The sequence below is a fragment of the Mus caroli genome, unplaced genomic scaffold, assembly GCF_978045245.1.
Source record: "Mus caroli unplaced genomic scaffold, Mus_caroli_1 scaffold_1, whole genome shotgun sequence".
In the NCBI taxonomy this organism is placed as follows: Eukaryota; Metazoa; Chordata; class Mammalia; order Rodentia; family Muridae; genus Mus; species Mus caroli.
The window spans coordinates 13,335,381-13,363,202 of NW_028227256.1; the positions used below are offsets into that span (position 1 = coordinate 13,335,381).

At 38.8% G+C, this 27,822-nt stretch overlaps 1 protein-coding gene across 8 annotated transcripts in view; it reads right to left on the minus strand.

Moving 5' to 3' along the window:
- Positions 1-27,822, minus strand: part of Stau2 (staufen double-stranded RNA binding protein 2) — a 316,808-nt gene that overhangs the window by 158,795 nt on the left and 130,191 nt on the right. For all 8 annotated transcript variants that reach the window (XM_029474171.2, XM_085835774.1, XM_029474170.2 and 5 more), the window contains 5 exons: positions 27,665-27,772; positions 24,957-25,169; positions 13,734-13,871; positions 8,754-8,885; positions 5,096-5,156 (listed from right to left, as the gene is read on the minus strand). In XM_029474171.2, the coding sequence (XP_029330031.1) occupies positions 5,096-5,156; positions 8,754-8,885; positions 13,734-13,871; positions 24,957-25,169; positions 27,665-27,772 (652 nt within the window). The remainder of the gene's footprint in view (positions 1-5,095; positions 5,157-8,753; positions 8,886-13,733; positions 13,872-24,956; positions 25,170-27,664; positions 27,773-27,822) is intronic.

A 27,822-nucleotide genomic window follows, 5' to 3' on the forward strand; every position in this document is an offset into this window, starting at 1 on the left:
GAGGGTGGCACTGTGTTGCTGAGGAGACCCCAGAATGATGGAGATGCCAGGACTTTGGAAGGAATGTCAACAACAGCAGCAGCTATAGAATAGAGCTAATTTGAGCCTATGAGATAAGCTGAGTGTGCCAGAATTGGAGAGGTGGAGCTACCCAAGCCCTCGGGAGCCCGGAAGACCATGAATGATTATCAGACTTTGAATACTGGGTTTTTTTTTTTTACAGTGTTAAATTTTGGTTTTGCTTTGATCTGATTATAACTGTGCTCTGGACAGGTAGTTCTGGATCCCATAAGAAAACTAACTGAGCAGACAGAGGAAAGCTACCCAGTAAGCTATATTCCTTCACTGCTTTTGCTTCTGTTCCTACCTCAAGCTCCTGTCATGGCTTCTTTCAGTGATGGACTATAATCTGTATGTTAAATAACCCCTTTCTTTCCCAAGTGGGCTTTTGTGAGTGTTTTTATCATAGCAAAGAGAAATCAAACTATGACGTGGGAATAGGGAAGGAACTTAAAGGAAGGGAATGAGGAGAGATTTGATCAAAATACATCAATACATCATGTATGAACTTTCACACAATAAACTTAAAAACAAATAGTCCCAGAAGTCCTAGTCAGACTTCAGTAAAGAAAGATAAAGTAATGAGGCTAAAAAGGAAATGCAAAGTGCTGTACTTCTAAATAGTAAAACTTTACATTAAAAAGAAAAACAGATAACAGAAAGTCGATGAAAAAGAAAGGAATGCAGAGGTGCTAAATACACTGCAAAGCGCACGAGAGGCTGGCAGTCTGTCCAACATGGACGGACCAGGACGATGTGGCCTGCTGGCTTCAAAATGTTCTGGATTTATTGCAACGTGTATAGGAAGACACAATTGATATTGGTAGCTCGTTAAGCCAGTGAAAAGCCAGTCAGAACTTGATCCTGTCCCAATAGACCATTCTGGGTCATCTATGACAAGCTAAGAAGACCCACACACTTCACAAGAAATTTTAAAAGAGGTTAAATGAAAATGTAATAAAATGCCTCAAAATAATCTTTTAGTTGGGTGGATTTGGCACATTCCAGAGAATACCTTTGAGCTTAGTCCAATTTTGAATTATGCCAGAGTTCACCTTTAAGAAACAATGAACATTCTTTTAAGTAAAACTCTGTATTAATAAGAAACATGGATGTGAGTAGAAAAAAATATTATCAACTGAACTATATCTAAATATTTTACAAAGCCTTCCCTGAGCCATCAGAAGATCTTTAAAATGAGTCATTCAACTGTAAAATCCAGCTTTTTATGTGTCTGCCAAGTATAAAATTGCCCTATGCTAAATTTAACACAAATTTCACATTTAAGAGTAATGTGTTCCTGTTCTTCAACATAATTATGACAGCTATTCAAAGGGCAAAAAACACACTTAGAACAGTCTACCTTCTGATAATGTTTAGTAAATGAAGAAAGCAAGCAACATACAAAAATTAGGTCCATATTTTAAAGGTGCAGGCAATAAAGCCAAGAAAAGAAGTTGAGGAATCAGTCTATGTAATCAAAATCACTTATAACATCATTTAAATTATTTCTTAGTTGTAATTGTTATTAGTTTCTTATGACTGTAATCTTAAAAAAAAATTCCACCACAAAAAATTAAATGTACATGTCCATTAACCTTTTTGTCTACTTATAGTTAAGTGCTGGTGTGCCAGATTAAAATGTCCTCCTTCCAACACTGCACTCTATTAATTCTAGTACATTTGGTTCCCAGTTAATTTTGTATTATTTTTCCAAATAATGATTCACTAGAAACTGAAATAATGAAGAGCTTGGGAAAGAAAATAGTGAAGAGGGCCGTTTAATATTTTCACACAGCAACACTCCTGTTTTAGATGTTCTTCACTGTTGCTAATTACTGTTCATAGTTAAGATTCCAGCTTTACATAGCAGTATGCAAGACACTTTGCAAACACAGCATGCTTAAGGCTGGATGGCATATGCCAGTCAGCCCTGGCAGCCTGTTTCCTCATGACCCTCCAGCAATCCTGTTCACAGCTGTTCCTGAAGAATGCTAAGATGGGTAAAAATCACTTAGAGCAAGAACTTAAGTAGATGTTAATCAAAACATTACCATTAAAACTAAAATTAATTTTTAAGAATGGATTTCTTACCTGGGTGATCAATTATGAGCAGAAACTACCTTTTCCCTGGTATGTTTAAGTGTTGTCACCTGGCTTTAGACCAATCAATAGGTGCCAACCCTGTGCCAAGCTGGGCTGCCTTCACTCACTACAGTGACCTAGTTTGAGCTATCAGTGTTAAAGGGCCTTCAGGTCCACCTCCTGACCTCTCACAGCTGGTAAGGGGTGAGAGACATTCAAATGAAACCTCAGTTTTAACTGTTATAGACTACAGAAGAGCCTAGCTATTCAATCGGTTAGCTTTAGAAAGGCTTCAAATACTTTTATCATTTTTTAGTTTTATGTGTAAAACAAAACTGATACACATCCTTACACATTTCTGACCACTGAAACTCATTGTCCTCTTGTGGTAACTCTTTCTATACTTGCATAAAATGTTCAATAACCCTCAGCAAATTAAAATATAAAATAAATAAATCAGGGCTGAAGTAATAGCTCAGCGGTTAAGAACACATGCTGTTCTCGCCAACTATTCAAGTTGGGTTCCTAGCAACCATATCAGTTACAGTTTACCTGTAACTCCATTCCCAGGGAATCTGATGTCCTTTTCTGGTCTTCTCAGGTATCCACACATGAATGGCATTTTCTCACAGAAATGCACACATACATGTAAATTAAAAAATAACCTAGCCGGGAGTGGTGGAGCACACCTTTAATCCCAGCACTGGGGAGGCAGAGGCAGGTGGATTTCTGAGTTCGAGACCAGCCTGGTCTACAAAGTGAGTTCCAGGACAGCCAGGGCTATACAGAGAAACCCTGTCTAGAAAAAACCAACAAAACAAAACAAAAACAACAAAACAACAACAACAAAAAACAAATAAAAAAAACCCACCACCAACAAAAAAAAACCCAGTCTTTTAAAAATAAGTAAAGTAAAATCAACAAACAAATAACTCTAAAGGCCAAAATATCAATTGAATGAATGCAGCATGCAGGTCATTTACAGTGTGCTCTCATATTTAAGGTGTCAGATTAGTAATTGTATGTCTTTCATATAGTATGTTCACATTCTTTACAAAACTAACCAGTGGCAAATATCAAGGGTAACCCATACATTCTTTGGCCAGAATGTGCATGCAAAAAAAAATAAAATAAAATAATCTCGTAAAAAGTGTAAGAATGGGATTTCGGTCAACGTAAACAGCATTATATCCTTTTTGTAAAAAAGAGGGAAGGTATAGAAATGAACACTCATTACAAACTTACTAATAGATACTATGTGCTGAATGCTTTACATAAAACCATAATCAATTTAGCGTTCCGCACATCCTCTGACCAAGTACGTACAAGCAAAAGTATCGAACACCAAAGGAATAGAGCAGAAACTTGGAGAGTCCTGAACTGATCCCGCTTTTCCCAGGCTCCATGCTCAGCCCATGTATCCCCTGGGTATATAAAGTCCAAGGGTCTATCTGCCCATTAATTTAAATTGTTCCCAGAAACACAAGTAAGGTACACTATCATCTCACTACAATATTGTTTGAAGGAGGTTATTTTTGATGGTCCAAGAATTCAATTCTATGAACATGGTTTCAAAAGAATCATTTCTGATTTCCATGTACTTATATCAAATGGCGAACTGCCAGTATTAAAGGCCAAATAAACCCATGTTATGACAATGTGCAGACTTAAGCTTTGCTAGCATTTAAATGAAAAAGGGTTAGAAAGGAGATGAGACCAGGCAATGCTTGGATTCACTGATTTACACTAAAAAAAAAAAAAAAAAAATGGATGCCTTTCAGGTGGGAGGGATGTTTGGTCTTTGAGATGTTGGCAACCTAGCCTAGGACATAGTGCATGCTAGGCAAGCGCTCTTCCACTGAGCAGTATTCTCATCATGTGATATTGAAGAAAAATGTCTAGGGGCTGGAGAGACGGCTCAGTGGTTAAGAGCACTGGCTGCTCTCCCAGAGGACCATGGCTTGATTCTCAGCACCCATTTGGTAGCTCACAACTGTCTATAACTCCAGCACAAGGAGCCAGTTTCCTCATCTTGCCTTTGTGAACACCAAAAACATACCCAGTACACAGACATATATGCAGGCAAAAACCCATACACATAAAATGAAAATAAACACATTTTTAAAATATCTTTTTTTATAGAAAAATATATGCATGAACAATAAAAAAGTATTTGAGTCACAATCATTTTAAGTAAGTTGATTTTCAAGTGTCTGACTATCAGGAGGAACAAAGTTATGAAATTTCATATTTATAATCTAATACTAAGTTAACAGCCTTAAAAATTCTAAGCATTCAACAAAAATAAAAATGTATATGACAATGCAAACAGCATAAAAACTTGTATTTGTACTATAGATAGTATAAATACAATATATAGTTATATATTATATATACCGTGTGTGTGTGTGTGTGTGTGTGTGTATGTATGTATGTATGTATGTGTGTATGTATGTATCTTTGCATGTATAAATGAGGTTTGGGGCTATAGCTCAGTGACAGAATACTTGTCTACTATGCACAAAGGTCTGGTCTCACAAAAGAAAAGAAAAAGTTCATATTAAAATTATATAAAAATTATTTTATACCTAAGAATTTGGAACTATTAAAAAACTGATTGAGAAATAATAGATTTTTAGACTTGTATTTTATTACTTATAATAATGTTACTCAAATAAAAAAAGACAACTTTTAAAGTCTTATCCTTGTGTAGATGAATGGTACTTATCCTGCGGTGTCTTAAGGATTCAGTGTTTATGTCTCAATATTCCAGCTATTTTCCAGTTTCAGTACAGCAAACATTGTTACTCCCATATTCCCTCCACAGTGCTTAGCACTGCATCTATGGGCTAGACAGAAGCAGTCATGACCAGCGATGATAGCCAACACACACACACACACACACACACACACACACACACAAACACACACACACACACTAGTAACTTACTGTTATTTGTTGGTTCAGGAAACCCAGGCTTTGGACCACTCCATCCTTTGTTTTCACCTGTCTGAAAGGTTAGATCAATTATTACAATCTATAGAATCAGGCATATTAAAACAATATTGACTGACCATGTTAGCAAAAGCAAAAATGTCCCCCATGGCTCTTGAGTGTACCCTCTCCATCTCTCTCCCAAAGTGAGGCCAAGTAACCAGAGTGCACAGTAGTGCACTGTCCCCATTCCATACATGAGTCTCTTGCTACCCTGAGTTGCTTCCATTTTTAAGCATAAGCTTGCATGTTTTTTACGGCATCAAGAAAAACTGCCATATGTAATATGTATTACATAGAAAATGATCAGTAATTTTTACTCAAAAAGTAAAAAAAAAATGTCTTCATCTACCCTAAAAACAAAATAAGAACAGAAACGTTACTGTGCCCACTCTGGAAAAACCTTTTGTTGGGTATCACCAAAATATAATTGTACCAAATAATTAGCCAACATTATTTTAAAGAATTTTTTTGTCTCTTTCATTATACATATTAAGGTGGCAAGGAAACATACTGGTAGAAGAAAAGGAAAACAAAAAACTAAGAATCATGAAAAATAGTTGACACCGTCAACGGCAGCTTAGCACGAACCAGGGTGCTCACCACAACTCTTCCATTAGTGCTCCTACCCTTTAGGACACAATTTCCTATCTTTCTCTCATTTACCCCCGCCGCCCTCCTGCCAAGAGACACTGCTGTAAATCTTTGACTACAAAATTCTAGTAATGACATTTTTGCGAAACAAAAATTACTGTACAATAAAGCAGTCTAACTGTATTAACCACTAACAATTCTAACATTTAAGACAAGATATATTTGGAAATGAGCTAATTGTTCTTTATGAATATGGGTAATCTCATTCACCCTCACAAAATCTAATGTGGTGTTGCTACCATTCTGCCTTCTAAAGATGCAGTCCAGAGTGGTCTGAGCTCATGCACCTGATAGGCAGTTCTCCTAAGTCAAGAGGTAGAAAGTAACTGTACTTTAAGGGTTATTGTTTTTCTTTTTTCTTTTGCAGTTGTTTTTGTTTATATTAGGTGAAGTACCGTATTGAACCTTTGAATCCTGGGCCTTATGTACAAGCTAGGCAAGCGTTCTAACCACTGTACTACACTGATGGTCCACTAATAGCTTTTTATATAGAAAGGAATTAGAATCTGATGAGAAAGGACTATAGATATGATGAATAAGTGTAAAGTGTACAACTAAGAAGGAAAGAGACAGCAGGATGGATAGCAAAGTTTAAAACAAGAATGGCCTGAGCTGAAGAAACAGCTCAGTGGCTAACGGAACCTGTTGTTCTCCCAGAAGACCGAGTCATCAAAGGCCAGCACCTGGTACTGCACAAGGCCCAGCACTTCTCATCTGACCTCTCTTCACCATGTGACGACCACCATGCCAAAGTCATTCTCTGGCTCCTCTTTGTGCCAGTGTTCTTTCCTTCTGCATCCACCACACAAATTATGTCTATGTGAATTTACCAAACACACACACACACACACACACACACGTACAAAATAGCCGTGGAGCGTCCCTTCATCTCTTTATGCCTAACACTAGTTTCTTTGCTTGGATGCTCATCTGAACAACTCTCCTTGCCTTCTGACTGCCCTCTCTACTGTCAGCCTCTCAGCCCAAATCTATTCTGCACACTTCTGAGAGGATTAGTTTTTATATATATAACTAGATTAAATTTAAGCCTTAAATGAACAATTCGTTAAGCCCTTTGCTTTGTATTAAAACAGTGACAACCGACCTCCCTTCTCTTTGTAATATGATCAGAACACCTCACTCCCAACACTTAATGACTGAGTTCCTTGAAGGTAAAGACTAGGTTTCTGTCCACTTATGTCTGACATTTAGTGGGTATGAGTGTGATGGCTAACTTCATATGTCATGGTGTATGTATTTTACCAAGTATTTGGTAAAACATTAATCAGGGTGTTTCTGAGGACATTTGGGGTGATTTGCTCATTTAAATTGGTGGACTTTAGGTAAAGCATATTACCCTTCACAATATGGAAGACAACATGCAATCAATTGACAATGTTGTCGTCAACAACAACAACAACGTTGATTTGCCCAAGGAAGGAATTCTCTAGCAGACTGTCTATGGACTAGAAGGGGAACTGCTTCCTGAGTCTTCAGCCTGCTAGGCCTTCCCACAGGCTGCAGACAACCCAAGCCTCCACCATCATGTAGGCCATTATTTAACGTAAGTCTGCATGTTTACCAAGGCACAAGTACATGCACACAAAAGGGCCCATGTCCTGTTGGTTCTGTTTCGCTGGAGAATACTTGCTAATACAGTATGTATGCAAAAACAAACAAACAAAATTCTCAAGTAAAGGAAATAGTGGGTTTTGTTTAGATTTCTTTCATTTACAAATAAATGTCTCTAAAGACATATTTTTATAAGTTACTCATTGGTTTTAAGTCAACATAAATGTGCTAAATTAAAACAAGATTTGCCAAAATGCAAACATGTTTTATGTTACAAATACTTTTTAAAGGAGAAAAGGCATTAACTAACCAGGCTAAAAAAACAAACAAACAATTGAAATCTCTATCACATAGGCAAATGAATTTTTTAATCATTGAAAAAAATTACAGCACCTTTAAGCAAAGCACCTGTAAATGTTCATCAGAGGGTGTTTTGATTCTCCCTGTAAGCAGAAAGAATGTGCCCTGCAAAAACTAAGGCCATCCCTGAAACAGAGTCCTGTGAGAAAGGCCTGCTCAAAGGCAAACTACGTTTTTGTTTTTAAATTGGATATTTTGTTTACCTTTCGAATGTTATCCCCTTTCTCGGTTCCCCCTTTCACATCCCCTGCTCCTATGAGGGTGCTCCCCCATCTACCCACCTACTCCTGCATTCCCCTACACTGGGGCATTGAGCCTTCACGGGACCAAGGGCCTCCCCTGCCATTGATGCCAGATAAGGCCACTTCAGCTCCTGCTTTATTGTAAATTTTTATGTAAACAAAATGCTTAACAGAAATAATTTCTACATAAGCATAGATAAGAAAATGGTAATAAAAAAGAAAATTAATTCAATTTATCTGTCACCAACTTTCCCAAAGGGCAGAGATGATGATGTCATTAACTGCTGAAGAAGAAATAGAGGACCATGAACATGGTCTTGGGAGAAAAGTAAATGCTCTCTCAGTTTACCTCTAAATTTAAAGTAAACAAAAATTCAGTTTATAGAGAACCTGTCTAATATAATTACTGCTCTAAAGAGCTAAGCTAAAATTTTGTTTGCAGTGTTTCCACCTGTATTCCAGAAACAAAGACTAATAATTTGTTCCTGTCCTAAAAGACACAACTACAGACAAAAGTGACTCGAAACAGTAAGGTAAGCAATATTATATTGGTATGAACATCATACAAATATTTTAGTATTGCTAATCCTAAAATTATCATTACCCACTAACACTTCATCTTCCCCTTAAGTAGATGCTATTTTGTACCAACAATATCTAACATGGAGAGTACTGTTTCATAAAAATGAAACTCCAAGTCAACTTTAATAGCAGATGAAATCAGAACGAGGCAGTCATGTTAGCGTTTGGGCAAGAGGCACATGTCCACTAAGGCCCACACTTACCTTGTCGAGCGGATCCTGAAGACTGGTGGACGCTTTATAGCCAAGCTGTAACAGCATTGCTTCAGCAGCATTTTTTTTGGCTATCTTTTTATTGGGTCCTGTTCCAGTCGCAACTTCATTGCCTACCTTGACCTATTGAGGTTAAAGAAATTCATGACAGTGTGTTAGCAGACAGGAAGCCCTTACAGTATAAAGCACTGCCCAGAACTAAAGCATAGGAAGGTTAGTCCAAACAAAACAGAGAGATAAAATCTCACTCATGTGAATTTTATATACACAAGTGAAATATACATGGGAACATATGGGACAGGGTTCTCAGACTGTCGCCGCCCCCTCAGGCCCCTTCCTCCACGACTTTTTGCTTCCTTATATATTTTTGGTATTTTTAAACCCTGTACATTTTTATTTTTTAAGCCATACTCATTTAAACAAATAAAAAAGTAAGGTTTATATCAACACAGGGTTTGTTTCTACATTTAGTACTCTTTATTACCAGTCATAAGCTGAGGAAGTAGAATTTCATATTGGTGTCATTTAAACAAATGCTCAAAGTTTATATGAGTTTATATTAGGGCTGGGAACACTGCTCCCTGGTAGAATATTTGCCTAGCACATATAAGGTCCTAGGTTCAATATCTAGTATGAAAAACATTTTATTAAATAGTTCCTAAGGAGAATTATTATATTAGGCTGAGTATAGAAGTGTAGTGAAGAAAAAGACTTCCAAGTGAGTCTAAGGACTTACTTAGGCAATTCCACTCTCTGATATCTCCTCGCATAAGACGCTGAGCGTTATTAACACCTCCCTAAACGTCAAACTCCTCATGAGCACAGCAGGAATAACAACTATGTCATTGTTGCTTTGGGGAAATTAAGAAATTCTATGCCAACTACAATGCTTAATCAATCATAGCTGATTAGTGAACAGCAAACTTCCCATAACCTTTTGTAAGCATAAATCCAGTGTATACACACACACATATTTAACTATATATGAGCCATCTATACACACATATTTTCTGAGTAAGACTGTTTTACAAAGTCATGTCTTAGTACCTGACTGTTTTCTCATGTACTAAGAGAAACAAAATTATAAAAACTAAACTGAAAAGTGGAAAGACAAGGAGCAATCTACAAACTGACATTAAAATAGTGCTGTTCTTGCAGAGGACTCAGGTTAACTCACAAGCACCTCACGGCGGCTCACAACTCTTGAGTCTCACTCCCAGGGATATGGAACCCTATTCTGCAGGCACACATATAGTGCAGGCAAAACACTTTAAACATACAAATTATAAATAAACCGTAGTATTAAAATACTAATATATGGAAGAATGTGGAATGCAGATTTCAGACAATGGTGATATAATGCTTTTGGTGTCCAAAAATCCAATCTATAAATTCATCAAATTCCTATCAAAATCTCACATGTGTTTTACACTACTTGACAACCTGATTCTCAAGTTTATACAGTTAGGCAGAGTGCTAAGAAGAGACCGGTTCTGAGGAAGAAGAGTAAGGCACAGTACGTCTTCTCATACCTGAACTTTTATATAGCTACCATAAGAAGGGGGCAGATAAATTTGCACATATTAAATTACTTTTGCTCTTTAAAAGATACCTGGAGAGATACCTAGTGGTTAAGAGCACTGATTACTTTTCCAGAGGTCCTGAATTCAATTCCCAGCAACCACATGGTGGTTCACAACCATCTGTAATGAGATCTGATGCCCTCTTCTGGAGTGTCTGAAGACAGCAACAGTGTACTCACATAAAAATAAATAAATAAATCTAAAAAAAAAAAAGATACTAATAAAAACTGGTCGTGAGCTCAGGGTCAGCTAAGCACTAGCTGCACAGGTGAGAATCTGTGTTTGAGGAACCTACACAGGGCATGCACATGGGTGTGGTGACACACCTAGAATTCGAGCCTTGAAAGTGGAACAAGAAGGTATTCCCAGAGCAAGCAAGCTCTGAGCAGCCATAGTAGGCAGTTCTGGATTTGACTGGGAGACCCTGCCTTACTGAATAAGGCAGAACACACAGTCACTATTGTTCCTGTTCTAGAGTGCAGGTTCCTGCCTGGCATCTGCAGTTGAGTATAACCATTTATAATTTTCACTTTTATTTAAGCTATTATTTCTATTACTACCTTTAAGCTTTAGTAAATTAATCATTTTTAAGAAACAGGATCTACAACACAAAGGCAACAAGATAAAAACTTAAACATAAGTGTGCCAGTGATATGGTAAAGGGATGTACTGCCCAGGATTTGGGTACAGTTGCTACAGCACATGAACTAATACACTGACTACAGAGCTGCTGTAAAGCTACCCCCTACTACACAGTTCAAGCCTGTGCAGTGTTTTGAGAGCTATCAATGCTTCTCTTCCCAGTGAGAAAGTCCACCTGCTGGCTGGTTAGGCTTCTGTGTGCTAAGCTGAGCAGCACTGCAGGAGTAGACAAGGGCCCCTTGCAGGAGGGGCATGAACTCAGTCCCTGCCCTATCAGTGCTGGCCTGACCCTGACCTCAACACAGCACTATGAAGATGCACTCCCACCCTTAGCTATGCCCTTCCTGCTGTTTTCCCAGGGTTTGGCTTGTTCCCCAGATTCACCAGCCCTCACACTGTTCTGGAATAACTGTTCCTGAAGAGATTAAACCAGCTGAGTCAAAAGCCTCCTCCACTTCTTGGGGGGCTGGAGGAGGGAGTGTCAAAAGGCACTCACCAAAGTAAACAGAAGCCAAAGATCATGGAGCCACATACAGATGCTGCCCATCCAACTGCTTTCACCTGCCACGCACCCCTCATCAGATCCCTCCAGTCTCCACTGCTTTATCTCCATATATTGTCTCTGCATACCTGATGCCCTTTCAACCCAGGCTCCTGCCCCTGGACTTGGCTGCAATTGTTCCTATCCTGGAACCAACTGTTTATCTGTGTCTGCCAGATTTCCACGTGACCTATTCTGTTCCTTTGTAAAGATGTCTTTCCTTCCTAATAGGTGTTTCCCAGACTCACCTTCCCTCCTCACCCATCCCCTACCTGACACAACTTTTCTTTCATACACAGTTAATTCTTTGAGTTGTGATCTAGAGTGATTCTCATTCCTTGCTAACAAACACAGTGGTCATTCAAAAGGCCATTTGAGTAGAAAAGTCAAAAATGTATAAGGGTCACCTTCCTACAAAACTCACAGATGCCGTAAGATTACAAATAAAAATCTTTACATAAAATATTAATGTCTGAGCAAAGTGGCTCTCTAGTATGCTGTAGATGGTCAGATGGTCAGGCTTTTGTCTTGAGCAAATCATTCTGTAATTTCAACCTTTCAAATTAACAAAATAGATCCTTGAATTCTTAAGAGCTAAGAATATAAGATCAAAACCATTACTGTATTCTACTTAGTGAAAAGGCTAGCACAATGCTCTTGGTCCTAATAGCACACACAGGAGAATTCTTAGCTTTGAACCTTGAGGTTCCCAGCAGTGGTTCCCTATTACTACATTGTAAGTTAGCAATTCTACTAGAAGCTTCTGCGAAAGGAGAGCAACAGCTACACAGGAAGTGTTTAGGACATGGTAAATGTTTATGACAACAGCTGCATAGGAAGTGTTTAGGACAGCTCCACTATTCACCAATGCCTGGTATCACACATGCACAGGAGTGCAAAACTTAGCTTACATGTGAGTGATTAATTAATTCAAGATTCCATGTTTGGATGCTGAGATCTCTAAACACAGTTCAACACTTAGTAAACAGTCGTGATGTTATCTGTATTGTTTGAAAGCTAAGATCCTTGGGTTAGACTATAAAAAGTTTCTTTTACCACAGAAAAATTTTAAAGTTTGAACATAATAAAGTATACCCTGGTTATTAGAGTCTTCTAATGAATATCACTGTAAGAAAAAAATTGTAATTTTCAGAGCTATATACTAGGTAAGTCTGAAACAACAAAGTTAGAAGTTAGCTTTAACTTTTCTACAGAAGGAGAAAGAAATCCCGAGAGGACAGGAGAAGCCCCAGCTGAGTCCATTGCAGCAAAGGTCTTACTTGCAGTATGGGGAACTGTTACACTGTTTCCTTTCCTCCTTTCAGTATCTGGTTAAAGATTTATTTTAAATGTGTTCACGTCTGTATTTTGTGTCTCTTTGTATGTACTTGACTGCAAGTGTAGGTGCCCAAAGAGACCGGTGTCTGAGACCTCCCACCCTCTGGAGCTGAAGTCACAGGTAGCTCTGAACTGCCTGTTGCGATGTTATTAAGTATGAAGAACTGAACGTGGGGCCTCTGTAAGAAGAGTACAGTCTCTTAACCACTTAATCACTCCACCAGCCCTGGATATGTTTCTTAATAAGAACATAGAACCCAGGTTGCTCCAAGTCTATGGCTTGAACTGACAAACACAGATGTGTCTGAGCTGACCTGAAAAGAACAAGGCCGTCTGGGTGTTAGACCTCACTCCTAGCTCATACAGAGCAGCTAGCCTTCAAGTTTCTTGGCTACACAAAAGATAGGTCTCTCCCTCAGTTCCCACCATGCTCAGCTGGCCAGGCCAGGAGCTCTCATTTTCCAGAGTCCCATAACCTTATGCCCTTGGCCCATGTCCATACCCTGTATCTATCCTTCTTATTTTGTTTCTAATTTCCTTTGTTTCTGGTCATAATAATGACTCACCCTGGCTGTAAAGTGCAACATGAGCAGTTAAGAGACAGACATGAGATGATGAACTGTGGTAAGTAACCCATGTGAACTCCCAGGCCCTTCCAAATCTTACACTGCCCATCTAACACGTCCTTGACACCAGCCTGCTTCACCAAGCAAAGAGGCGAGTGTCCAAGAGGGATGAATGCCTCACAGTGTAAACACTACGAACCTTCCCAGAACCCCCCTGTCTTTGGCACATCACTGTGGCACATCACTGTGCCTCAGGCTTTTCACTGATTTCAGAAACATTTAGTATGAAGATTAAGAATACCTGCATTACAAACTCTCGACGGCGAGGCATTCCTCGTTCTGAAAGTAAAATGTAATCAGGTTCCTTTTCCTTTCTGGCTTGCTGGATTTGAGCCAGGCGGCTAATGGGGTTCATTCCTTGACCATAGTCGGGTCCCGCCTAAAAACATAAGAAAAGCGTCAGAATTTTTATTGTAAAACTTATTAGACCCTGGAAAAACTTATTAGACCCTGTGTTCTCTACCACATTCTCAGCCTAGCAAAACTGACTGAAAAAGATAAACCAGTCGTGAGAAAGATTTGTACTAGAAATCTGTAAAATGGACCCAACATTTAGGCTTCTATGGGATTGGGCTGCAGAGATAGTAGAGATAGAGTGCTTGTGCTTTAAAAACTGGGTGATCTCTTCAGTGTGGGAGGTTGCTCTACACCCTGTGCTCACGGATAATGACAGACACAAAGAAATGGACCAGGTATGACATGAATTGTGAGCAAATACTTTCAATGTGAAACTATAAGAAGATGAATTAAGTTTTCAAAACATACTTTTAGGACCTCCTAAAATGTATTAAGAAAAAGAAGACAGGTTAAAAAGTGATGAATAGGTGTATCACAAGAATGCAGGGGGAAATAACTAAACTTAGTCATTAACGCTTGGCAAATGCAAACTAAAACCATGGGGAAACATGATTACATACTCACCACCTTGGAGAATTTGAGAAGTCTAACAGCCACAACAGGAAAGAAGGAGTACTGGATAGGTTTATACCGACTGACACAAGCCAAAGTCATCAGAAAGGAAGTAACCTCAATAAACAAAATGCCCCTGTAAAATCCAGCTGTGGGCAACCCTGTAGGGCATTTTCTTAATTAGTGATTGAAGTGGGATGCCCAGCCCAACATAGGTGATGCCAGCCCTGGACTGAGCAAGCCATGATGGACAAGCCAGTAAGCAGCACCCCTTCATGGCTTCTGCATCAGCTCCTGACTCCAAGTTCCTGCCCTGCTTGAGTTCCTGTCCTGATTTCGTTTGATGATGAACTGTGATGTGGAAGTGTAAGCCTAATAAACCCTTTCCTCCTCAAGTTACTTTTGATCACGGTGTCTCATCACAACATTAGAAATCCCAACTAAGACTGGAGGGGAATAACGGAATCTTGTTTGAGACAAGGGGGATGGGGTGGTATAAGAGGGTGAGCTCACTATCCTAAACTAAACGGAGTCATGAGTGGCCCAAAGTATGAAGCACATACTAGCAAGAAGCACAGCAGAAGGGATAGAGAGAGCTGGAAAGAGTTCTCTAGAGATGTTTAAGGGAGGTATCAAGAGGATTTGATGATTCTACCAATGAAAAGAAATCTCACTGCCAGACAATTGTTGCTGCCAGCCACTAGAAGAACACTGTGAAAGATTAAAGATATACAACAGAACATGACATGACAAAGTGTGGGCCCTGAATTTGAGGTGCCTGTGATTAAGCAATAGTGTGGATCACATGGTGGAGAATGCAGAAACAACTTGGGAACCATTTCTCTAAAGACTGAACTGAACAACACTAGGTGTAAAGGAGAAAGTAGGAAAGGAACAAAAGACCGCAAACCTCAGAGCCAGCATGATGGCTCAGTGGTAAGGTACTTGCTGCTCACACTGGAGGGATGCCCTGAGCCCAATCACCATGAGGGGAGAGAACAGAACCCTCTAGGTTGTCCTCCGACCTCCACATGTATGACACAATGTACACATACAAACAAAATAAGTCTTTTACAAAGATTGTAAACCTTACAACTGCAATGATTAGGCTAGACATGAGAGCAATGGGGGTGGTTAACTCTTGCTAAGGTACTACCACAAGCAAACACTGCAGATCAAATAAAGTATAAAGGGTCCTTTGCAGAGGATGAGTGATCAGACTGCAGGAAGGGGGAGGATTAAATACAAAAGGAAGGTTAAATTAGCAGGAAGCATGTCTTAAAATATCATAAGAAATCATGCTATTAAATGAAAGAAAAACAATGACACATGTGAGTCCATGTATAAATAAATATATAGTTTAAATGAAATTTTCACCTATAGGCTGACAGTGTTCCTTCCATGAGCCAAAGATCACCTAACAATACCCACAATATCAGGCATAAGAAGCCCTTTTTTGAGTCGTTGTTCATAGCTGTCAAAGAGCCCCCCACAATGTTACAGACTGTTGATATTGTCCTTGGTTGCCAACCAGAGGGAAAAGGTAAGTTCTTATTGCTTATGACACCACCATGCATTGCAGACACAGGGTTCAGAGCACCTGAGCAGCAAGTCACCTGAATGCCTTCTCCCTGAGGACTAGCTTTCATGGCACTAGAAAGAATTGCACGAGCTTCCAGAGGGTGACAAGCAACAATTCTACCCAGCTATATGCCTATGAAGCACATCAAATGCCAGCATGACAAAATAACTCTAAGGGTGCAGTAGTGGCTCATATACTTGGAGGTAACCAATAGCTCTCTAGTTGGACTTATAACCTGTTCAACAAGAGAGAAATCATGCCAATTACTGGAAACCCAGCCAGCTACCCAGAGATAGGGAAGTCATGGTTTTTGGACAAGAAATAATAACCAACATTTTAATGAATCAGCATAATCCCTGAGTACATGCTAAATATTTGTCCTTATACCCATGGGTAAATGTAGTCCTCACTCCTCATCCAGGAAACTTCTCTTTACAACAGATAGAGGCCTTTACAGAAAACTACAACCAATGAAAATGCAGAGTTGTGGAGCCCAGTCCCAGATCTACAAAACAATGCCTGCACTCAAGGCTGGGGAACACTGCAGAAAAGGGGACTGTAAGAGCCAGGGGATCAGAGAGTTTGCTGTGAGACTGTATCTCCTAATGTCAGAAGCACTATCTACAAAGTCTCACCACCATGAAAACCACCATGAGAACCACCATGAGCTGAACAAGGGTCAACAGACATGAGAACGTAGATGGAGGAATGCCCATGAGGCCTCAGTCCTACACAAGAACCACTAAGGCCACTAAGGAATGCTGAGAGGGAAAAACAGAGCAGTTAATGAAAACACAGGGCCTGGGTTTGAAAGAGCAGGGAGGGCAGAAGGGAGGGCATAGAGAGACAAAAGGGAAGGAGAAAATGGCATAATTACATTATAATCTCAAAAATAAAGAAAAAACTTTTGAAAAAGATCACTGAAAAAAAGAAATGATGAAATTAAGAATCTAATAAAAAGGTTAAAAAGAAGCTATGGGTGAAGTTGCCATCATATATATGAAGAAGCTCAAATAAATCTGTATTTCCAATGAGAGACTTTCTGTAATGTCTATTGCTGTTAAATCTTAGGCTCTTCTAAGAAAGTCCCTATGTTCCATAGAACAACTATTGATACAGATTTTTTTCCTCTTAAATTTTTTATTATTTAAATGCATTTTAACTCAGCAGATAGTCCCATGATCTACAGAGGACTCTCCACCCCACAGGCACCTTAGCACATCTAGGATCGCTGGTGAGTGGAACACAACATCTGTTTCAAAAAAACCAGGGGTGCCTGGGGACAGCTGGAGAAGGGACACAGGAACCCTGCCCAACAAGTAGCTCAGGTTTCTTCCAGTCAGCACTGGTCTACCTTGGTTTTGAACTAAGCGGACAGCCCCATGGTCCCCAGAAGAGGTACCACTTCCAGGTGCTCTAACACACCCAGGATCTTAGGATCTCAGGATCCCAGGAGCTTGGTCACAGCAGGGTCTCAGAGGAAGCTTGATTGCCAAGAACTCTGACATACCCAGAATCTCAGCATCACAGAATCATAGAATCACAAAGAAAGCTGGACTCTGAGAAGTTCTGTCTCAACTGGGATTACAGGAAGGACAGGCTCCAGTCAGATATATCGAGGGCAGGGGACCTTTGAGATAATCAAATGGTGGGAGGCAAGCATAAGAACAGAAGCAACAGAAACCAAGGTTAATTGTCATCATCAGAACCCAACTCTCCCCCCATAGCAAGTCCTGGATACACCATCACACAAGAAAAGCAAGACATGGATCTAAAGTCACTTCTCATCATGATGATGGAGGACTATAATAAGGACATAAATAACTCCTTTAAAGAAATACAGGAGAAAAACATCCAAACAGATGAAAGAATTGAACAAAACGATCCAGGATCTAAAAATGGAAATAGAAACAATAAAGAAATCACAAGAGGAGACAACTCTGGAAATAGAAAAGCTATGAAAGAAGTCAGGAACCAAACATGCAAGCATAACAGACAGAATACAAGAGATAGAAGAGAGAATCTCAGGTGCAGATGATACCATAGAAAACATGGACACAACAAAGAAAACGCAAAATGGAAAAAGATACTAAACCAAACACCCAGGAAATCCAGGACAAAATGAGAAGCAAACCTAAGGATAATAGGTACAGACAAGAAGGAATATTTCCAACATAAAGGACAAGGAAATATCTTCAACAAAATTATAAAAAAGTTCCCTAACCTAAAGAAAGAGATGCACATGAACATAAAGAAGCCTATTTCCATGATGTTTGTAGAACGTTTTTAATATTTTCAACTGTTAATATCCAACAAGCAAAATAATTATTTTGATATATTTCATTGTTATGTCTCTCTTTTCATTTTTGATTTTGTTAATTTGGATACTGTCTCTCTGCCCTCTGCTTAGTCTGGCTAAGGCTTTATCTATCTTGTTGATTTTCTCAAAGAACCAGCTCCTGGTTTTGTTGATTCTTTGTATAGTTCTTTGTGTTTCTATTTGGCTGATTTCAGCCCTGAGATTGATTATTTCCTGCTGGATATATTTGCTTCTTTTTGTTCTAGAGCTTTCAGGTGTGTTGTTAAGCTGCTAGTGTAAGCTCTCTCTAGTTTCTTCTTGGAGGCACTTAGAGCTATGAGTTTTCCTCTTAGGACCACTTTCACTGTGTTCCATAAGTTTTGGAATGATGCGTCTTCATTTTCATTAAATTCTAAAAAGCCTTTAATTTTTTTCTTTATTTCTTCCTTGACCAAGTTATCATTGAGTAGAGCATTGTTCAGCTTCCATGTGTATGTGTGCTTTCCACTGTTTTTGTTGGTATTTGAGACCAGCCTTAGTCTGTGGTGATCTGATAGGGTCATGGGATTATTTCAATCTTCTTGTATCTGTTGAGGCCTGTTTTGTGACCCATTATATGGTCAGTTTTGGAGAAGGTACCATGAGGTGCTGAGAAGAAGATATATTCTTTTGCTTTAGGATGAAATGTTCTATAAATATGTTAGATTCAGTTGGTTCATAACTTCTGTTGGTTTCACTGTGTCTCTGTTTAGTTTCTGTTTCCAAGAAACATTGCTGAGAGTGGGATGTTGATGTCTCCCACTGTGACTGTATGGGGTGTGATGTGTGCTTTGAACTTTAGTAAAGTTTCAAATGCCCTTTTATTTGGAGCATAGATGTTCAGAATTGAGAGCTCATCTTGGTAGATTTTTCCTTTGACAAGTATTAAGTGTCCTTTCTTATCTTTTTTTGATAACTTTTTGTTGAAAGTCAATTTTATTCAATATTAAAATAGCTACTCCAGCTTGTTTCTTCAGACCATTTGCCTGGAAAATTGTTTTCCAGCCTTTTACTCTGAGGTAGTGCTGTCTTTGTCATTGAGGTGTGTTTCCTGTATGTAGCAAAATGCTGAGTCCTGTTTACGAATCTAGTCTGTTAGTCTCTTTTTATAGGGGAATTGAGTCCATTGATGTTAAGAGATATTATGGAAAAGTGATTGTTATTTCCTGTTTTGTTGTTGTTAGAGGTTGAATTATGTTTGTGTGGCTATCTTCTTTTGGATTTGTTGAAAGATCACTTTCTTGCTTTTTCTGGGGTGTAGTTTCCCTCCTTTTGTTGATATTTTCCATCTATTATCCTTTGTAGAGCTGAATATGTGGAATGATATTGTGTAAATATGGTTTTGTCATGGAATATCTTGGTTTCTCCACCTATGGTATTGAGATTTTTGCTGGATATAGTTGCCTAGGCTGGCATTAGTGTTCTCTTAGGGTCTGTATAACATCTGCCCAGGATCTTCTGGCTTTCATAGTCTCTGGGGAGAACTCTGGTGTAATTCTGATATGCCTGCCTTTATATATTACTTGACCTTTTTCCCTTACTGCTTTTAATATTCTTTCTTTGTTTTGTGCATTTGGTGTTTCGACTATTATGTAACAGGAGGAATTTCTTTTCTGGTCCAGTCTATTTGGAGTTCTGTAGGCTTCTTGTATGTTTATGGGCATCTCTTCCTTTAGGTTGGGGAAGTTTTCTTCTATAATTTTGTTGAAGATATTTACTGGCCCTTTAAGTTGGGAACCTTCACTCTCTTCTATAACTATTATCCTTATGTTTGGTCTTCTCATTGTGTCCTGGATTTCCTGGATGTTTGGGGTTATGAGGTTTTTGCATTTTGCATTTACTTTGACTGTTATGCCAATGTTTTCTATGGTATCTTCTGCACCTGAGATTCTCTTTTCTATTTCTTATATTCTATTGGTGAAGGTTGAATCTATGACTTCTGATCTCTTTCCCAGGTTTTCTAAATCCAGGGTTTTCTCCCTTTGTGATTTCTTTATTTTGTTCTTTTTCCATTTTTAGATTTTGAATGGTTTTGTCCATTTCCTTCACCTGCTTGGTTGTGTTTTCATTAATTCTTTAAGGGATTTTTGTGTTCCCTCTTTAAGTGCTTCTAGCTGTTTACCTGTGTTCTCCTGTATTTCTTCTAGGGAGTTATTCATGTCCTTCTTAAAGTCCTCATGAGAAGTGATTTTAGATCCAAATCTTGCTTTTCTAGCGTGATGGTGTATCCAGGACATGCTATGGTGGGAGAATTGGGTTCTGATGATGCCAAGTAACCTTGGTTTCTGTTGCTTATGTTACACTTGCCTCTCAACATCTGATTATCTCTAATGATACCTGCCCTCACTAACTCTCAATGGAGCCTATTCTTCCTGTGATCCTAGTTGTGTCAGAACTCCTCAGAATTCAGCTGTCTCTGTGATCCTGTGATTCTGGGGTCCTATAATCCTGAGATCCAAGGTGTGTCAGAGCTCCTGAGAGTCAAGCTGCCTCTGGGACCCTGAGATCCTGGTATGAACAAGGTCCTGGGATCCTGTTATCCTGTGGTCCTGGGCGTGTTAGAGCTCCTGGGAGTGGAGCTTCTTCTGGGTGTTGTGGAACTGGCTTTGGAGTGCCCAAGGTCTGCTCAGGGAACCTCTCCAAACCGGAAGGAACCCATGCCACTGGTCAGATGGAGTTCCTGGGTGCCTGGGTGGGTCTCAGTTACTCCCCATTATTGGTCTGATGTTGTGTCTTCCTCACCTCTGATCCTATGATCTGGGAGTGTTAGAGTGCCTGGGAGTGGAGCTTCCTCTGGGTGTTATGGGACTGGCTGTGAGTTCATGTCCAAAGGGCTAAGACCGGAAGGAACTGTGCCACTGTTTTGGCAGAGTTCCTGGGTGCCTGGGTCCCGCTGTTCCCAGTTATTTCTGGTGTTTTTGATATAAATTTTAGTGACAATCAACCATATGCATACATAAAAATTAGGTAAAGTTAGGAATCTGAGAAAATTGTTAGTGGCTTGACTTGGTGTTTTATTTGAAATTAAGTACTATTATGGCCTTGACAGTTCAGTTATTCCTTAAATATCGTTTCAGATTATCCTAAAAACTAGTAAGGACACTCTTATAAATAATTGTGTCCAGAAAATTTTTTCTCCAATGTTGGAAAGCCTCCTTTGAGAAGACAATTATATTAAAGAATGGATAAAACCCAAAGACATCACCTGACCAGTTGTATTTATTAAAAGGGTGACTATAAATTTCCTCTATATCCAAAAGAAGTTCACAGCTAGCCAGCTTTAAGTGGACACTGTAAGTAGAAATAACTGGATCTGAAACCTGACTCTGCAGTGGAAACTTGTGTTCCTCAAATATAAATGCCTACCCTGTATGACAGCATGACACATCCCAAAAATACGAGGGATAATAAGACAATGTGTCCGCTTTTATTATTTTCAGTAAAATAAAGGTAATTCATCACAGACATCTTTACTTCTCTACATAATGGAAGGAATCATATGTCCCAGATGAGTAAGACAGATAAGGAAAAACTCAAGATAATATTCCAGACAAACTGTTTACTGCCCTACAATATAATTACATTTAAAATCATCTACCTTGCAGCTCATTACATGAACGTTCCTTTCTCAAAATGGCCTACGTATCAGAAAATCTCCAAGTTTTATTTTACATAAGACAGACATAGCACAAGTAATTCCAAGTGTGATGTATACATGAAAAGGTGCAGGGGTGGCTATCCAGTGCAGGAGCAGGGGAGGCTCAGAGAAGCCTGCTCTGAAGAAGTCAAGTTTAAATAAAGATGTGAGTGATGAACAGAAGAACATTCCAGAATAGCACACTAAAAGCACTCTTTCCTGCATCCCTAGGTGCTGGGAGATAACATTTTAACAATGGTTTTTCAATGGCTATAGCTAACACAGGAATTAGAACTATATACCATTTTAGAAATGTATATATCTTGTCTAGCTTAACAACTTAATATCCTTAGTTTATTAAGATTGGACTGAATTTAATAGATATTATGATCAATCTTATGTGACCATTTTGATATAATGAACTGTTCTGCCTTCATAGAAAACCAAGAAACTTTTTGCAGAGAGGTTTTTTGATAAATAGTGTGACAATCATTTGACTTAGTGACTAGAGTAGATAAGTAATAAGCGTTCTTAATATCTGAGTGATTAATACATAAGTAATTTTAAATATTTCATAATTACTTATGCATTTTGTGCATGCTTCAGTAAAGACAATCTTATGAAGCAAGTATCCACACTTAAAGGATATCAATGCTATTCAACTTGCTGAGGCCAGGAAATTATGCTCAAACTGTCTGCCAAGGCTGCTCTAATAACATCTCCACCTGCTCTCTGGCCAAGTGCTTAGAACATATGAGAACACACCGCTCTTCCTCAGAACTACTGCAGCTCATGATCAGTGGATCCATGGCTATTTATTTCTTTTTTCTTTTTTACAATTTTTTATTACACATTTTCTTCATTTACATTTCAAATGCTATCCCAAAAGTCCCCTATACCCTCCCTCTGCCCTGCTCGCCAACCCACCCACTCCCGCTTCCTGGCCGTGGCATTCCCCTGTACTGGGGCATATAATCTTTGCAAGACCAAGGGCCTCTCCTCCCAGTGATGGCTGACTAGGCCATCCTCTGCTACATATGCAGCTAGAGACACAGCTCTGGGGGTTACTGGTTAGTTCATATTGTTGTTCCTCCTATAGGGTTGCAGATATCTTTAGCTCCTTGGGTACTTTTTCTAGCTCCTCCATTGGGGGGCCCTTTGTTCCATCCTATAGATGACTGTGAGCATCCACTTCTGTATTTGCCAGGCACTGGCATAGCCTCACAAGAGACAGCTATATCAGGGTCCTTTCAGCAAAATCTTGCTGGCATATGCAATAGTGTCTACGTTTGATTATGGTATGGATCGCCAGGTAGGGCAGTCTCTGGATGGTCCTTCCTTCCATCTCAGCTCCATATTTGTCTCTGTAACTCCTTCCATGGGTATTTTGTTCCCCATTCTAAAGTGGACGAAGTTTCCACACTTTGGTCTTCTTCTTGATTTTCATGTGTGTGCTATTTATTTCTACCATTTATCTCTAACTTACACACAACATGTAATGCTATTTCAAGATATACACAATTTGCATTTTCTTCTAAGTAAAATAAAGTTTTCATTAAAAAAACAAATAGTTTTGAAGACCCAGAAATGAACTCACACACCTATGGTCACTTGATCTTTGACAAGGGAGCTAAAACCATCCAATGGAAAAAAGACAGCATTTTCAACAAGTGGTGCTGGCACACTGGAGGTTATCATGTAGAAGAATCCAAATTGATCCATTCCTATCTCCTTGTAATAAGGTCAAATCTAAGTGGATCAAGGAACTCCACATAAAACCAGAGACACTGAAACTTATAGAGGAGAAAGTGGGGAAAAGCCTCGAAGAGATGGGCACAGGGGAAAAATTCCTGAATAGAACCGCAATGGCTTGTGTCATAAGATTGAGAATTGACAAATGGGACCTCATAAAATTGCAAAGCTTCTGTAAGGCACTGTCAATAAGACAAAAAAAACCACCAACAGATTGGGAAAGGATCTTTACCTATCCTAAATCAGATAGGGAACTAATATCCAATATATATAAAGAACTCAAGAAGGTGGACTCCAGAAAAATCAAATAACCCTATTAACAAATGGGCCTAAGAGCTAAACAAAGAATTCTCACCTGAGGAATACCGAATGGCTGAGAAGTACCTGAAAAAATATTCAGCATCCTTAATCATCAGGGAAATGCAAATCAAAACAACCCTGAGATTCCACCTCACACCAGTCAGAATGGCTAAGATAAAAAATTCAGGTGACAGCAGATGCTGGCAAGGATGTGGAGAAAGAGGAACACTCCTCCATTGTTGGTGGGATTACAAGCTTGTACAACCACTCTCTAAGTCAGTCTGGCAGTTCCTCAGAAAATTGGACATAGTATACCAGAGGATCCAGCAATAACTCTCCTGGGCATATATCCAGAAGATGTTCCAACTGGTAAGAAGGATATATGCTCCACTATGTTCATAGCAGCCTTATTTATAATAGCCAGAAGCTAGAAAGAACCCAGATGCCCCTCAACAGAGGAATGGATACAGAAAATGTGGTACATTTACACAATGGAGTACTACTCAGCTATTAAAAAGAATGAATTTATGAAATTCTTGGGCAAATGGATGGACCTGGAGGGCATCATCCTGAGTGAGGTAACCCAATCACAAAGGAACTCACACAATATGTACTCACTGATAAGTGGATATTAGCCCAAAACTTAGGATACCCAAGATATAAGATACAGTTGGTATAACAACTGTTCCTAGGCTACAAAGTGCAGCATGTTACTCACTAGAAACCCAAGACAAATCTAACTCAGTGGTATTTGCAATATTTAAATTATATAAATATATGCAAATGTAAACAAGGATATTAAAATGTTATACAATTTTTCTGTTCTAATATGATCTTACAGGAAAACAATCACATATGTGATTTATATTGACCAAACATACCATGTTGTGGTCCATCAATACAGTAATTAAGTAAAATAAATGGAGAGTCACAAGTATATGCTTACCTTTACTATTGTTTTAGGGCGTTTTTTAAAAAATAGTTTTGGCTTCTCTACCACAGGAAGAGGTGGGAGTTTTTTAAGCTCCTGTAAGACAGTGGTTGCGGCACGCTTCTTGGAGAGTTTCTTGCTATTTCCCTCTCCTTCTGCAGAAAATTCTCCCACTGACACCCGAGTTACAAAACTCTTCATATGTGGTGGTCCACTTTCTTTAATAACCTATTAAATGCAAGCAAAATATTAATTAACATGGCAGCATTTGTGTTTAGCAGCATGAATCTTGAAAGCCTTTCCAACTAATCTGAAGAACTATGCCAAAATTATAGTATCTCTTTAAGACAGCTATTTTGAAAGTATGGTATCAGTAATGTTAATGTAGAACATTTCTAATTCTAAATTAACCAAAGGTAAAAGAAATCCTAACATGTAATTTACAGTCAGTCATGGTCTCCCATGTCTTACAGAACACAAAGCTAAGAGCACAGAACATGCCAAATTGGCTATGATCCCATACTAGATAAGCCATCTAGAGTAAAAATAACATTACTACATATACATCTAATGCTGTCCCCTACCAGGGTGAGACACCAGAAGCCAAAGAGATGATATTTTATCATTTCAAAGATAAAGTCTTTCATATAATGGTCTATCTTATATGATTACTACATATAGGACCCCATATATGATTAGGATTCTATACAATCATAATGGAACAGAGAAACTGTGTAGTACTTTTATCTCTGTTTACATGTTTTAATATTTCAAACACATCTGAGTTATGTACCATCCTCTTGTGGCATATTTTTAAAAATAGGAAAAAGATGAGAATTAACCTCTTGTTAGCGACCTGAAAGGCTGTCTTCATAACGGGATTCAAACTCTTGGGGATTCTGGTGATGTGATCTAGATGGTATGCTATAAAAACGTGCAGGTTTTCAGTGTCAGGAATTATGGAACCTTCAACCAGGAATATTCCTAACTATTTAATGTGTTCTTACATTTAAATTATATTAGTGTATAGAGGAAAGATAGATGCCAAGTCCTGAATCCTCAAAATGCAAGTTTCCTTTTAAATTCTGATCTAAGGGACACACAGTATTTGGTGTACCACTTAATATTATATTGGAATTTTTATCTTCTACCATTGGAGTGCAATTAGGAAAAGGAATTTAAAAAAAATACAGTATCTCAATAACTCAACATCGATGGAATCAGGAGTTAGTTTAAGCATACTTTCCAGTTAACTTAAGTTCACCAATTTAAACACCAACTGTTCATTTTCATACTCTGATGCATAAGACTATCAGTTACAAAAGTAATTTCCTGGGCTAGGGAGATGTTGTAGCAGTGCAGTGAGGTACCACTCACTGTACAAGCAATGAGGACCTGAGTTCACATGTCTATCATCCATGTAAGAACCAAGCACTCTGCACATATTTGCAAAATTAACACTGGGTGAGGTGGAGTCAAGCCAACCTGTGACATTCATTGTCCAGCCAGCCTAGTCAAGCTCTGAGTTCAATGTGAGATCTTTCCCTCAAAAATAAGGTTTTATAAGAGAAAGGCCCCTAGTTCATGTCTGAGTTTGGCACCCTCCTCCCAATAGGAATAGAACGATCTACTGTTTGTGAACACACAAAATGGGATTTAGTGAACCAACAGGGAAACTGCATGTCTAGCTTTTCTGAGCTCATGCTAGGTCATCAGTATGAGCATCAAATACTTTAACATAACACACGGATATGCAAAGGACTTCTGTGAGTTCTACTACACACTCTGAGCATCAAGGGCGTGCGAGGCTTCACGAGGTTCCCCAGCAACTTCTTGTTGGACTTAGTCTGCTGTCACGTACTTCTCTCCCTGCCTTCCTTGTGGGCTACTTTCAAGCTGATATAGGACAAGAAGGAGGTAATCTGACTTGTCAGAGCCGTGTTCAAGAAGAAAGTACAATGAGATGAGAAAGATGAGTACAATGCAGGAGGTCCCACTGTGTAAATGCTGTGGAAACTCAGGAGAGTCTCCCATAGTCCTGACCTTGTTTTCTCCTTCTTCCCACTTTCTGCGTATGACTTTTGAAGTTGGTGACCTCTTACTATGGAAGGCATCTAAAATTATTTTTAAGGTTTTTTCTTTTAAAAAGCTTCATACAATTCTATAAATATTAAATTTGTGCATATTTAGTTGTAGAAAGATATCTCACTCCTTTTTAGTGACTTGTCAGTTAATGTTAAAGCATATTCTGCGGAGTAGGGTAGCTCAGTCCTAGAGTTTGTATTTAGCAGGTGGCAAACTCCCAGGTACAACTCCCACAATCTCCCCCAAAACAAGTCAAACATGTTCTGACCTTCATATAATTAAAAGAAATTGAATGTTAGCATAATATCACAAAACACTAGCTTGACTCATAAGTTGAATTAAATAGGATCAAATTAATGATGATTAAATAAAATGTCGAACCCTATAGATGAACAGAAATGATAATTAGAAAACATATCTTACAGTCAAGACTGAAAAGTCATGTAAAAAGGTGGGCTAGTACAAAACAGAAAAGGAGACCCACAATACTCATAACATTACAGTAACTTCCATTTCACTGAGGTACAAATCATTTCACGGCAATGGATCTCAATACAAGGAGCATGTGCACTGCTGCAAGAATCTAGTATACCGTTTAACTTGTTTAAATAACCAAAGAAAAGCACATGAACACTTACCTCAAAACTGACAGGCATATTTCTCTTCAGTGCAATTTCAAACACTAAGCTTATTTCAGATTTATTTGCATCTTTATCATCATCCATTTCTTTTCCTGATTCACCATTCTAAGTAAAAACAAAAAGCAAAAAGAAACAGTAGGGTAGCATTGGAGCCA